Source organism: Rhinopithecus bieti, unplaced genomic scaffold (genome assembly GCF_001698545.2).
Source record: "Rhinopithecus bieti isolate Rb0 unplaced genomic scaffold, ASM169854v2 scaffold_21649, whole genome shotgun sequence".
Taxonomy (NCBI): Eukaryota; Metazoa; Chordata; class Mammalia; order Primates; family Cercopithecidae; genus Rhinopithecus; species Rhinopithecus bieti.
In genome coordinates this window covers 384,773-398,429 of record NW_016811584.1, presented here as the reverse complement: position 1 = coordinate 398,429, position 13,657 = coordinate 384,773, and the positions used below count along the sequence as shown (strand labels likewise).

The 13,657-nt window shown below is 50.4% G+C and overlaps 1 protein-coding gene across 7 annotated transcripts in view; it reads left to right on the top strand.

Moving 5' to 3' along the window:
- The window catches only part of WNT5A (Wnt family member 5A), a 28,788-nt gene that overhangs the window by 1,974 nt on the left and 13,157 nt on the right, over window positions 1-13,657 (top strand). The window contains exons 1-3 of one of the 7 annotated variants that reach the window (XM_017894205.1): window positions 177-1,510; window positions 7,555-7,688; window positions 8,939-9,189. In XM_017894205.1, coding sequence (XP_017749694.1) covers window positions 1,505-1,510; window positions 7,555-7,688; window positions 8,939-9,189 — 391 coding nt within the window. In that variant the 5' untranslated portion in view covers window positions 177-1,504. Of the gene's footprint in view, window positions 1-176; window positions 1,511-2,896; window positions 3,252-3,408; window positions 3,480-4,692; window positions 4,781-7,075; window positions 7,171-7,554; window positions 7,689-8,938; window positions 9,190-13,657 lie in introns of those variants that run through there. The other 6 variants (XM_017894208.1, XM_017894204.1, XM_017894211.1 and 3 more) reach the window with 6 other exon arrangements.

The following is a 13,657-nucleotide window of genomic DNA, read 5'->3' as shown; positions in this document are numbered from 1 at the left end:
AAAAACTTTTTTTTTTTTTTCTTTTTTTTTTTTTTTTTTTTTTTTTTTTTTTTTTTTTTTTTTTTTCTTCCTTCTGAGAACACCAGGGGAAAGAGGAGTCTGGAGAGAGGGAGGGAGAGAGTAAGGCAGTTGGCCAGAAGGGCCGGGGGGTGGGAGGGGGGGACGCGTCCCCGAGGTCGGTCAGTCTGTCTGCGGGGCACAGGATCGCGTGGAAATCTGCTGCGAGCTCCACGGAGCCGCCTTCGCCGCCTAGAGCCGGGGTCCGTGCGGCAGCTGCCCAGCGAGCCCTTCCGCCGCCGCCGTTGTGTCCGGGACCGCCCGCCTCCCGCCGGCCCGCTCTCCCGCCCCTCGGACCCGGGCGCCAAACGAGGAGGTGGGCAGCCTCGCCGGCCATGGACCGCCGGAGCTGAGTCGCCGCCGCGGAGCTCCGAGCTCTCGCCCCTCCCCAGCCTCGCGCCCGCGGTGCACTCGCTCCTCTTCGCCCTTCGCCCTGGAAAAACGGGGAAAAGAGAGATTAACCCGAAGAGAGAAAGAACGGGATACGGGTGGGGGGAGCCCGCGTCTCCCCTGGGTTAGTCGCCCATCGCACCCCCTCCCCCCAGCTCACCGCACAGCAATAAGTTTCGGGGCAACTTTCATCTATTTTGCTCCCCGTTTTTGCCGAACCCTAAAATGAAAGGACACAATTTGGCGCTGACTCTTGCAGCTCTGATGGCGACTTGTGCGTTTTCAGCGGCATCTCCCGGAGAAAAAGCCATGCGCGCCTGATTGTTCTGTGGCCCCAAAGCTGCAGTGGGGGTGTGTGTGTTGGGGTGTGTGTCTGTGTATGTACAGAGACGTCCACACTAACTCGCGGCTGCAGGATCAGCGTCTGGAAGCAGACGTTTCGGCTACAGACCCGGAGAGGAGGAGCTGGAGATCAGGAGGCGTGAGCCGCCAAGAGTTTGCAGAATCCGTGGTGTGAATGAACTGGGGGCACCTGGGCGCACAGATCGCCCCCCCCTTTCCCCGCCCCGGGCCAAAGTTGAGTAGTGGGACATTTTTTTTCACCCTCTTGTGAAGAATTTCTTTTTATTATTATTTGTCGTAAGGTCTTTTGCACAATCACGCCCACATTTGGGGTTGGAAAGCCCTAATTACCGCCGTCGCTGATGGACGTTGGAAACGGAGCGCCTCTCCGTGGAACAGTTGCCTGCGCGCCCTCGCCGGACCCGCGGCTCCCTAGTTGCGCCCCGACCAGGCCCTGCCCTTGCTGCCGGCTCGCGCGCGTCCGCGCGCCCTCAGTTCCTGGGCGCATCCCAGCTCTGCCCCAACTCGGGAGTCCAGGCCCGGGCGCCAGTGCCCGCTTCAGCTCGGGTTCACTGCGCCCGCCCGACGCGCCCCGGAGGACTCCGCAGCCCTGCTCCTGACCGTCCCCCCAGGCTTAACCCGGTCGCTCCGCTCGGATTCCTCGGCTGCCCTCGCTCGGGTGGCGACTTCCTCCCCGCGCCCCCTCCCCCTCGCCATGAAGGTAGGTGTTCAGTGCGCCGCCGACTCTCGCCACCTTTTTTCTTTACTTCCCCCCACCCGCTGTTGGAAGTTAACTGAGTTCCCTTCGCCTCTTCCTATCCCTCCATTTCCCCAACCGCCTGGAGAAGCTGGAACTCCAGCGTCACTGGCCGGAACCCCTACCCCTTCGCCACCCACGCCAGGCGCACTGCCTCAGTGTCCCAGGAGATCACTTCTCAGCGCACCACCCGTTCTGCAAACCTTTTCGTCTTTGGAGAAAAACTGGGGAAGAGCGATAGTAGAAAAACCGAGTGTGGTTCACTGACGACTTTCCTTTTGCTCTGAGAACATCGAGTGTAATTTACTATGTATATTTCAGTAACAGGATAATGATTCAATTCAACAAATATTTACCAAGTGCCCACTGCGCGGGCACCGGGAGGGTGTGTGGCCGGGGCTCTGGATGGGGAAAGGGACTCCTTGGTTGAGAGAACCCGCAGAGGAACTAGGGGCCAACTACCCCAGAGCGGCGTACACCTTCCTCACACACCACCGCACCGACGGAGGCCAGATTGTAGGCTTGCCTTGGCCGGGTAACTCGAGCGCTTCAGGCCCCTTTGCCTTTAAGAGTGCCTGGCGGGGGGCCAGCGCGCACCCCGGCGCGGGGAGAGGGGTCGCGTTATTAGCATTATTAGCCGCCACTGGGTGAGCTCAGGCACTTTGCAGCAGTGGTGGGGGCGGGGAGTTGTGGTGGTGTGGCTGTAATCCCGTACTCCGGGAGAGCGCTCCCCGGCCCCCTGAGCGGAGTCCGCCTTGTCCTTTAGAAAACACTTGGGCCTCCGCGTTGGGAGAGCAGGCGGGGGCCAGTTTGTGAACTCTTGTTTGTTTTAATTGTCAGTTGTATGTTAAAGCCGAGTCACACACTCCGAGGGTCACTGAGAGTTCACTTTTACGAAAAGTTAACGTTTCTTCCTGCAACATAAGTTGTTATTTTCTAAACAATTTTTCTTATCTGCCCTCCAAGCTTCGATTCCTATTTCCATTCTTCTGGTCTTTCCCATTTTCAGTTTCTTAGAAAATAGGTTAGAATTGAAATTAAGATGTTTCCTAGAAGAAAACAACCCCCCTTCCCCCCAAAAAGTAAAAAACAACAACAACAACAACAAAAAAAAACAAATCTGGAGACCCCACAGCCCTGTTTTACTTTCTAATCCCTGGCTGGTATCGAGGCCCCTTCTCTCTCGCCTGTCTTTTCTCTCTTCTTTCTTTAAATAGGCAACTCGCTGTTAGGAAGTAACTTGGGCCTTGCCGTGAGGTCGCACCTCCTCAGCCCCTGCCCTCCCCCCAGCCAACATTCGCACATTCACTGCCGAACTAGTCAGATTTAGTTTCTAGACAGAGTCTGCCAGTGGAGTTTCCAGGGGGCAATGCGGAGGGTGCGCAGCAAACCGCAGGCCGACAAATATATGTGTGTGTGTGTGTGTGTGTGTGTGTGTGTGTGTGTGTGTGTGTGTAGGGGAGTAAAGGATCAGTTGTTCTCGGGTCCAGGACGTACTAGCCTTCGTCTCCTCCACCCCCCGACCCTCTCAGCGGAAGACCCTCCCCAGGAGGCCCGGGCCAAGAATCCCCTGTCTTCTCCTCCCCTCCCCAGTGCGCTCCGGTGCTCAAGGGGTTAGCACTTTGCGCGCAGAACTCGGAGCCATCCCCGCGGTCTTTTCTTCCCTGCGGTGCGGTGCCGGCTGCCCCCTGTTGGCCGCCTTGAGGTAGGACGCCTCTGAGCCTCGGTTCCTTTGGGCGGGCGGGCAGCTGCTCCCCTCTACCTCCCACCCCTGCTCCCTTCATCCCTCCCGATCACCAGACCACACTCTCCCAGCAGGGGCCCTCGGAGGCCCCCAAAGGACCAGTTTCGCTGCACCGCCGGTCACTGCAATACGGAAGGGGCCACAGGTCCGGCCCAGCAAATGGGACTCGGCCAACTGGACACAGGCTTGGTACCTTTTCTTCTGGGCTTGGGAAGGAGAGTGTCGCCCTAGGAGGCCTCGGGTCTGGTCTCAGCTGCCTCCCAACTCTCTGTGGTCGAGAACAAGTGTTGCTTTCCCGCTTTTCACCCCACTTCCATCGTCTATTAAAAAGGGGGAGCGAAACTACCTTTAAAGAGTAGGGGTTCGACTATCATTTCACTTTCTTTCTGTGTCCAAGGACTCTGCTCCACCTCTGGACAAAGTTGATCCTCTGCGGAGAGGGTTAGACATCCTGTGTGAGAAGGTGTGAGTGGTGCGTGTGTGTATCCTGGGGTTGGAAAGCCCAGTCTAAGGGATGGACTAGGGCGCAGGAAACAGGAGAATCAGGCCAGATTGTTCTTCCCCTGGGGACTCACAGTACCCGAACCCGGAACCTGCCTTCAATGCTGAGGCCTGGGTGGCTTTCTTTTGTCACACTGATTCTGGCTCAAGGTGTAACCTCCGCCTTCTCTGTCTGGCAATTCCCTCCTCCCCCACCCCGCTCCGCGCCCGCCAACACACATATTGCTGTGGACACAACCCTTGCGCCCAGGCATGGGGCGAGGCATGGGCAGTAGTGGCTCCTTTGTCTGCTCCCCTAAAGCGGACCTCCTACCCGCCTGGGCCGGCCCATTCTTCAGCTCCTCGCGCCGCTGCCCGCATTCTCCAGGGCAGGACGTCCCAAGTTTTTGGCTGCAACTGAGTGCTTTCCTGCTAGTTTCTCCATCTCTCTCCTTGCTTTAGGGAGAGATCGGAGTGGGCAAAACAGCTTTCTTTCTCCACCAAGAGTGGAGATTCTTTTTGGAGTTTCCTATCCTCCCCTTCGATGCCTTGAGCCTGTGTCAAACGGGCTTATTCCGCCTAGTTGGCGTTCCTCATCGTTTGCACTCCCAGAAACTTGGGCCCTAAACGTAGAGAGTCTAGCAGAAGGGGATGCCTAGATTGAGTGTGGCAGCGCCCCGGGGCCGAAGGGAGAGGATCTTGGCCTGGCCTTTTAATCTTTTCCCTTAAGGGTCTGCATGCGGAGGACTTGGGTGTTGCGAGACTTTAGGTGTGGATTCGGCTTCTCCCCGCGCCCTCCGAGCGTCCTCTGAACAATTTTGCTACTGAGGTTTCCTCTCCCTCATCCCTCATCACCCCTGGCCCGCACCGCGGTTGGTAAAGAAGGATCAGGAACACCTTTAATCCGACGCGAAGGCTTTCAGGGATAAATAGAAAGGGAGCCACGTCGTTGAACTGCTCTGGATTGAAGACGGGGGCGCGGGAACGCCCTCCTCCACCTCACTCCTCTGGTGCGCTGAGCTCCTCAAACGCCCCCAGCCCTCCTCCCCGTGGCACGCGAGGAAGATTCTCATTGTCCTTACAGTCATCTTCCCTGGGCCCTGAAATTGTTGGAAACATTTAGCCCCTTCTTTGGGAAACTCAGCTTCTGATCAGAATTTTTGTTTTACCCCTGGGGTTGACAGTCTCCCCAGAGGTCTCATTTCATACTGTCTTTTCGGATCAGATCTCTTGGTAAACAGGCGCGGATGTTTTATCCTACAGAGCCGATGTATGTGTGAGTTCGCTGTGAGTTCCTTGAGTATCTCAAACTTGTGGGGCCTTTTCTGGGTTGCACCGGGATTGAAGCGGGAAGAGGGCCAAGGTGTTTCCGGGCAAGCGGCGGGGTTAAGTGGAGACGCGACTCGTGAGGCTCTCCTTTCCGATCCCCCTTTGGGACATCCTCTGCCTAACCCTACCCTGGAGCCAGGGAGACCCAAGTCTTGGAGACCGAATGGGCCCGCTCACAGTTGGCCTGGGCTCTGGGAACTGGTGGACTCTCCCCGGGGACGTCGGGCTGGGAGTGGGTTCGGTTTGTGTGGCTTCGGCTATAACAAAGAGATCCGCTGTAATCCGCCGAATCTGTTATCAATTTCTCCGCTGCTTGAGCCCCGCCCCACGCGCCCCGCCCGCCGCGAAGTCGGAAAGTGCCAGCGGCCGGCAGCCATCTGGGCCGCTGACTTGGAAGCATGTCGCAGCGTGTGTGTCTGTGCACACGTGTGAGTGTGTAAATGTGCCCCAGTGTGAGTTTGTATGAATGTGTGCGCGCGCGGCATCGGCTGCCCTTGGGGAGAGTTGACTTTGCAGCCTGGGCTGCGCGTGAATCAGACTTTGCATCCCACCCCCTCCCCTGGAGGAAACTTGACACTTAGGGCGGGGGTGGGGAGATAGCCGGAGCTTTCTCTCTCCTAGCTGGGGAAATCCCAGATTTCCATTCTCCGGGATGCGCCCCCCCCCGCCCCCCCCCCCACGCCAAGCTTTGCAGCGTTTTGGGGACAACTGGGCCTTGAGTGCGGAGCTCTGCTTAGCAGGCGCTGGGGACCACATAAGCATTTCCTCTCTGAGAAGCCTCGAAGCGTCCGGGCCAATGGGGCGGCTCATGGAGAAAAGCCTTGGCACGCTCCTGAGCCCCATAGCTTTACCAGGGCTGCCTAGTCCCGTCTGTCCCTTTTATGGCACAGGTTCCAAGCCAGGCTCTTCCACCGCCTTAAAGAGGCTCATCTTTCTTTTCTTTTCCGTGGAAGGGGCTCCTTAAGGGGCTATGGGCGATGCAGCGTGGCAGGGTTACACTTATCAGAGATGTGAAAGGAGGTTTTTAAAACCCGCTCCTCCCACCGGCACCCGCCACCGACTTGCTCCGCCGCCTACAGGTGGAGAAGTCACCAGTGGGGAGGAATGGCAGCGGAAGCTTCCAAGGCCAATTCCTACCCCTGAAATTCTTCAGGAAGGGAACCTTAGCCGCTGGGGGCTTCTTTGCCCTGGAATCGATGCGTCCAGCTGCGGCTCGGGAGCCAGCGCCTCTGGCCCCGTCTGGACTCATCCGCAAGGGCCCTGGCCTCGCCCCGCACCCCCGCCTTTCGGGACTGACCTGGAGAGGCTAGACTGGAGGCAGGGTGGCAGAGTTCCAACGCCAGCCTCGCAGTGCTGCGATGGCAAAGTGACCCACAACCCCAGATCAGGACCAAGGGAAACTGGAGTCCCTCTGGACCTCCCATCTCCTCCCTCCCTGGTAGCTGCCAGGTGTGGGGTGGGAGGGAGAGTGAAAAATCAGAATTTGGGAGAAAGCTGTGGGGAGGGCAGGGAAGGAATCTTCTCTCCGGGCAGCGAGACCCAGAGTCCCTTCTTTCCTCTAGGGTTCCATCCCTTCTCTCAGTCCGTGGAAGAGGCCACAGGCGACGCGAGTGAGGGTGGCACTCCTTTCCGGTTTCCTTGGTTGGGAGACCAGACCTCTCTCTCCATTATCCCCTAGGGCCCCTATCTCCTTCTCTCCTCCCCAATCTGGCTGAAGAGCGTCCTGAAGGAAATCCGGGTTGCTCTTCCCCATCTGGAAGTGGCTTTCCCCAAATCGGCTCGTAAACTGATTATGAAACATACGATGTTAATTCGGAGTTGCATTTCCCAGCTGGGCACTCTCGCGCGCTGGTCCCCGGGGCCTCGCCCCCCACCCCCTGCCCTTCTCTCCCGCGTCCTGCCCCCATCCTCCACACACACACCCCCCTCCCTGCGCTGGCCACCCCGCCTCCTTCGCAGCCGCTGGCGGCAGCGCGCTCCACTCGCCTCTGTGCTCCTCTCGCCCATGGAATTAATTCTGGCTCCACTTGTTGCTCGGCCCAGGTTGGGGAGAGAACGGAGGGTGGCCGCGGTGGGTTCCCGAGTGAATTACCCGGGAGGGACTGAGTACAGCACCAACTAGAGGGGAGCCAGGGGGTGCGGGACTCGAGCGAGCAGGAAGGAGGCAGCGCCTGGCACCAGGGCTTTGACTCAACAGAATTGAGACATGTTTGTAATCGCTGGCGTGCCCCGCACACAGGATCCCAGCGAAATCAGATTTCCTGGTGAGGTTGCGTGGGTGGATTAATTTGGAAAAAGAAACTGCCTATATCTTGCCATCAAAAAACTCACGGAGGAGAAGCGCAGTCAATCAACAGTAAACTTAAGAGACCCCGGATACTTCCGTTGTTTAAACTTGTATGCTTGAAAATTATCTGAGAGGCAATAAACATCTGCTCCTTTCTTCCCTCTCCAGAAGTCCATTGGAATATTAAGCCCAGGAGTTGCTTTGGGGATGGCTGGAAGTGCAGTGTCTTCCAAGTTCTTCCTAATGGCTTTGGCCATATTTTTCTCCTTCGCCCAGGTTGTAATAGAAGCCAATTCTTGGTGGTAAGTTCATTCTATGTGCGTGTTCTTTCTCTTCTTTTTCTTTTCTTTCTTTCTTTCTTTTAATTTTTTTTTTTAAAGATTTGTTTGTATGATGCGGGGATATTTAAAGCTGGATAGTGAGTGTGGGTGTATTTATCCAAGACATATGTATATATTTTACTTATATGTAGTTTTAAATCAGAATTTTCTTTTAACTTGTTAATATTGTAAAGCTTATCTTCAGCTCCTAGGGAATGGGAAACTATAAATCTAGGCCTTTTTCTATGAAGCCCTTGTTCAGATGTGTGCTTGCAGTACATCATGCAATAAAAAAGAACAGAAATTCACTTTGCTAATAATTGTAAGCCTATCTATAAAATTTACTTTTTGCCACCTCTAGGTAGTAAAAGTGAGTTTCAACTTTTATTTTCTGTCACTCGAGATTATTATTAACCTACAGAGTTTGAAGTAGGCAGAGTTCTAGGAGGACAGCTAAACTCCAAGTGCAAAAATATTGGGGCTGTAATGTGATCAAAAGGAGGTTAACTTGAAGTAGTCAAATGTCCCCAAGTGGGGGTTTCTTACTGGGTAGGGACCTTGTAGATAGACTGTAATATATCCAGAGGATTGTTTTTGACGGTGTTCTGGATATTTTTTTTTTCCCTATAAATGAATAGTATTTTTCTGACTGTCAAACATGACTTCTGTTCACTGGGTACCCTGTCTTGGGTCCCTCACAATCACATAAGGAGCCCTTTTAAAATGTCCAGAAACGTGGTGAATTTTCTCCAGTCTGTATACTTGTCCCTCTGTTCTTCCATCAGTCAAAAGGAACGGCTATCTCCTACCCGTATCTAATTGTGTCTACTTTCAGCATTCATAAGTTTTTAAGGCAGATTGGTCCAATTTGTGGGGCAAAGTGGGTCACTTTCTCTAATGTCAGAGGCCTATCCCTCAAACTGCTGTTTCCCCCTTTTCTGAGTGGATTTTGGAAATACTGGTTCAGGTATATGGTGACAGGGGCTAGGAAGGGAGTGAAAATACTAACTGAGGAGCCAGATGGCAGGATGGGAACTGCACAATACCTCCGTTTTCTGAGTGCAGTTTAAACAGAGGAGTTTTATGAAGTCCTTCTCATACTTTGTCATGAGGACAAGCAGGAGAGAAAAAAGCATCTGTGTGCTTAAAACTATGTATTGCTGACATGCTTTCAGGGGGCCCACCTCGAGATTTCACGTAAATCTTGAATGCACATCTCCCCCCACTTGCAGGTCGCTAGGTATGAATAACCCTGTTCAGATGTCAGAAGTATATATCATAGGAGCACAGCCTCTCTGCAGCCAACTGGCAGGACTTTCTCAAGGACAGAAGAAACTGTGCCACTTGTATCAGGACCACATGCAGTACATCGGAGAAGGCGCGAAGACAGGCATCAAAGAGTGCCAGTATCAATTCCGACATCGAAGGTGGAACTGCAGCACTGTGGATAACACCTCTGTTTTTGGCAGGGTGATGCAGATAGGTAGGAAAACATTTAAAATATTTTTTTAAAACATTAACTTTTTTTTTTCTAGAAGAAATCCTTAGCGTTTACTTCATGCTTGATAGAAAGCATGAAGAAGGATGCCTTCCAGCTCGGGTTGTGGCTTGGGCATTTTGTCATTATAGCAAATGATGTTAATTCCTGTCCCTACACCTGATGATAAGTTTTGGATTTTAATCATATCAGGAGGCAAGTATCACAGACACCTTCATTTTACAAACACTTAATTTTCTATAAAGCATTTTGTTTAAAATAGAAGCAGAACACTTATATTTGGTTTCTTAAAGTAGGTGGGGAAGCAAGTCATTTATATGCTTTTAAATGTTGAAACTCTGCTGCCTGTTAGTTTTTTTAAGCCAAGCAAGTCAACACGGCCAGAGCATCCAAACTAAAAATTGCCATCCTTTTAGAATCCTGGATAATCATCTGACAAGTGAAAAAAAGTTTTAATCGCTTCCTAATAGCAAACTATTTCCCTGAGGCCCTATAAAGATATAGAAACAAAAACGTGTTTAAAGCTTTATTTTTAGTTGAGCCAGAAAGCAATTTTAATTAAAAAGTGATCCAATTTATGTTTGTGATTTCAGGGCAACTGATATATAAAGCATATGCTTGGGATGTCAATCTAGGAACTTTCAAAAAAAAAATTAAGAGTATTGCTCACAGTCGATTCTTAATTTTAAATACGCTTGTTTTGAACATGCTTACTTCCCCATTCAAAGAAACAGCATTTCAAATGGGCCCTAACAGGCAAAGATTTTGAAAAAAAATCTGCTTGTTTGGCCTCCTGCTTTTGTGTACAATACGTATAGGATGCTGATTTGACAGATGTGGTACAGATGTGTGTTTTCTAGTGTGAATATTTTAGGTTTTCTCTACTTTTTTATCTGCAAGAAAGCCCTTATAATTAATAATGACTGGGCAGTGACTCCCAAAGTAAGCAAAGCAATTTATGGCAGGCCAATTAACTGTTTATACTGACTGAAAGAGAAAAAGTTGGCTTAAATATCGCATCACAGATGGATAACAATGCTTTTTTTATTTAAAAAAAAAAACCCCTGAAAATTACATTCATTGAGAACAAAAAAGAGTTGTCAGGTGATGTTTGAGCCAAGCGGTTTTATAAACTAAAATAATACAAGACTGGAAGCTGTTGCCCTGATTGAATGGGAGAATGGCCTGTAGCCTCAGCCTGCAAAGTTTCATGGGGCTTTGTCCTTTCTGTTAATGATTAAAATGTGCTAATGCATATACTGGGATCTGAATGTAAGAGCTAAGCTTCAGGAACACAGGAGTTTTCCCTGCTTGTGGGCTGTCTTATGTAGTTAACTGGGAGTGTGGTAGATTTATTCTCCTGTGTGCTGATATCGTAAGTGAACTTAAATACTTTTGAAAAATTCTGTGAGGATGGTAAGTTGTCAACTTTTCCCCCTTCTTATATGTTCCTCCTAAACTGCCTTCCTCTCAAACTATGGGACTACTTTTTCACATGTATATGAGTTAGCAAAAATCATACACCTCTGATGGTAACCAAGAAGGAAAACAGCAATCGGAACTGTTTATCTGTGTAGTCACTTGAACACAGCTTTGATGTAAGATCCTCCTCTCGTTTTCATACGTAGCCTGTTTTGGGCCAAAATGTTCAGAATAAGCTATCATTTGCTAAGTGAATTTGAGTTCTGCTGGAGATTTATTTTAAATGCGGTCCAAGATTCAAAGAGCCTGCTTCCTCAGGGAACAAGCAGAACCCTTGGTACAAAAGCCTATATTTAATTGTCCCTGGAAAGTATGCTCTCTGGTCTTCAGCTGCACAGTACTACTGTCTGGGTCCATGGGAAGTGGATGGGAGGGGTACCTCCCCACAGCCTCCGAGTCAGCCCTCCTAGATAACTATCATCAAGTCAGCTGATGCCCTGGGAAGATGAGAGTGCCTATGGCATCCTCCCCTGCCAAAGGTCCCCCAAGTGCCTAGCGTCTCAGAGCAGAAAGCTGCTGCTGGGTGGCTTGTGGTAGGACACCGATGGGGCCTTCTGTTTTTTACTTAATTAAAAAAGAGAGAGGAGAGAAGAGAAAACAATAGATTTTTATGAAAGAGGAACATGGACCCAGTTCCAATAGTTGGAAAATTTCTTTGCTTTCACTTTTCCACTTAAGAGAATATTTGAAGAGAATGAGCTGAGGGAAAATTTAAAACACCTTTGATGCCAAAAGGGGTGTGTGTGTGTGTGTGTGTGTGTGTGTGTGTGCCCACCCCAAAGCCCTCAGTATACCAAGGACATTGAGAGTAATTCTTCTTTGTGAGAATCTGACCTTGTGATGGGGCCAGTGTCTGAGAAACTCAGGCCGCCACCTCTGACCCCCTCTTCAACTCATTTTCCTGAGATGCCAGTTGCCTTGGAGGCACCACGCACAATTACTTCATGAAGGGCCCGCTCTTCATTTTGGAAACTTTCTCATTTTTCATCATGCTACCCTTTCCTTCCAGCTTTTGTCCCCATCTGTCTCTTCTTTGTTTCCATGCTGTGAAAAGATATGTAAGGAAGGCACCACTTGTAAGGAGTGTAGATGTGGGTTTCGCAGGAAGGGAAACCTAACTGAATCAGCAGTATTCCAACCAGGATGACTGTGTCCTCTGGCAATTAGCCAAAGAATACTTTTCAAGCTGACGCTTACCCTGAAGTCTCCAATTAGCTTAGAGGGATCTCCCAGGTTTGTATTCTGGGGCATAAAAGGAAATGCTCAAAATAGACTTATGAAAAAAGCAGCATTGTTTGTGTTTTGTATAAAGCCTTCTTATGCTCTGTATACTCAAAGGACAGTGTCTTCTTTTCCTCTATCCCCAGAGGATCATTTCATCTCCTCTTCCTCTAGCTACTACCTCTTTGTTCTATAAATCCCCCATCCAGGGCCACGGCATTTTCTGTACTATCAAATTACTCCTTAGAAGCTATATATTGTCCTCATTCTTTTCCATTCCCCTGATGTGCTCTGCCTCTCTAATCCTGCTAGATAGATGTAACGCATCACAGGAACTTTCTAGATCCTCCTGCCAACCACCAGCACATACCTTCAAGTCATTCATTTTGAAAATATGGGAGGGGGAGGATATATGGCCAATCAGAACCATCACCATTCACAAATGGCTGTGCCTGGCGTGGAGCCAAAGACCAAGAATGAGGTGGCCCGCTGGATGCTTGAACTGGCATCACTGTCCTCCTGCAGAATAACCTTTCTCATTGAGACTGAGTCCTATTGTCAGCTTTTCTTGTGTTCCCCACTTCCCCCTCAGAAAAAAGATTGTTAGCAAGCTCTCAAAGTAAGTATAGGAGAAACTGATTGGGGTACATGAATTTCAGCACCAGAAGAGGTCCCTTTCCTTGCATCTATTTAAGTACCCTTATTTTGCAATTGAGGGAAGTGAGCCTGCCCCCCAGTCCCACCCCTACCCCATGCTTCAGCTGGCTGGATGATAGATAACTCTTTCTCTCCCAGATTACAGTATTTTTATTAACTGGCTCTTGTTACATGCAGAAATGTCTCTATGTACAAGTGAAGTTTAAGGTAGTCTATGATAGCCTCCAGTTTTTTCCTTACAAATAGGGTCCCTGTAACTATTATATGCAGATATTCCTTACAAGTTTTGAGGAAGAAGATAACCTCCCTCCCTCTTTTCCCCATAGGTTGTGCTTTTTTCCTTCTTGCTGTCATTCTAATACTTTGAGGCAAAGGCAGTGGGGAGTGGGCAGGGGTATTTGCAGAAGTGGCATTAAAGAACAACAGGCTGTTTTAAAAGCAGACACTCATTCTTGAACGAGAAGTGTAAGGCCAATCAGCCTGGGATTTAAGAAGAGCAAACTTCGTTTATAACTCTCTATGAGCTGATTTAGAATTGTCCTCTGGGAAAGTAAAGAGCCTTGTCTTGAGAAATACTTTCTGCTGCATGAAGGAAGGAGGAGGAGAGGTTACAACTGCCAGATGAGGAGGGGACACAAGGCCAAAACGAGTGTGGCAGAAACTAGTGTGGCCACTGGCAGTGTCTGCCTTAGACTCAAGGCCTAGCAAATTCTGTAATCCTGCCCTATATGTAACTAAAATGAAAATAATACTGAACATTAAAATAAGTGTAAGGAAGTCTACCCGTATTCTGAGTGTTCCTTCAATGACTTTTTTCACGTGCATTTTTGGAAATATCAAGTTTTGACTATTTTCAAAAGAGTTACAGAGAAAGTCAATCCAGCACTGCTTAGAATCCGGCCTTCAGCTCTGAAATGGCTGAACAGAGACACCGGGGATCTGCTACTCCTTTGCTAATTGTTGCTTCTGTGTGTTTTGGGGGATCTTGCTCGGCTTCCCCTCAGGCTGGGCCCAGGGCCTGGTGCGTGTTAAGGATGGGGTAGCCTGAGCTTTTACCTTGTTGATCCCCTACTCCCTACCCCCCCAACCCCCC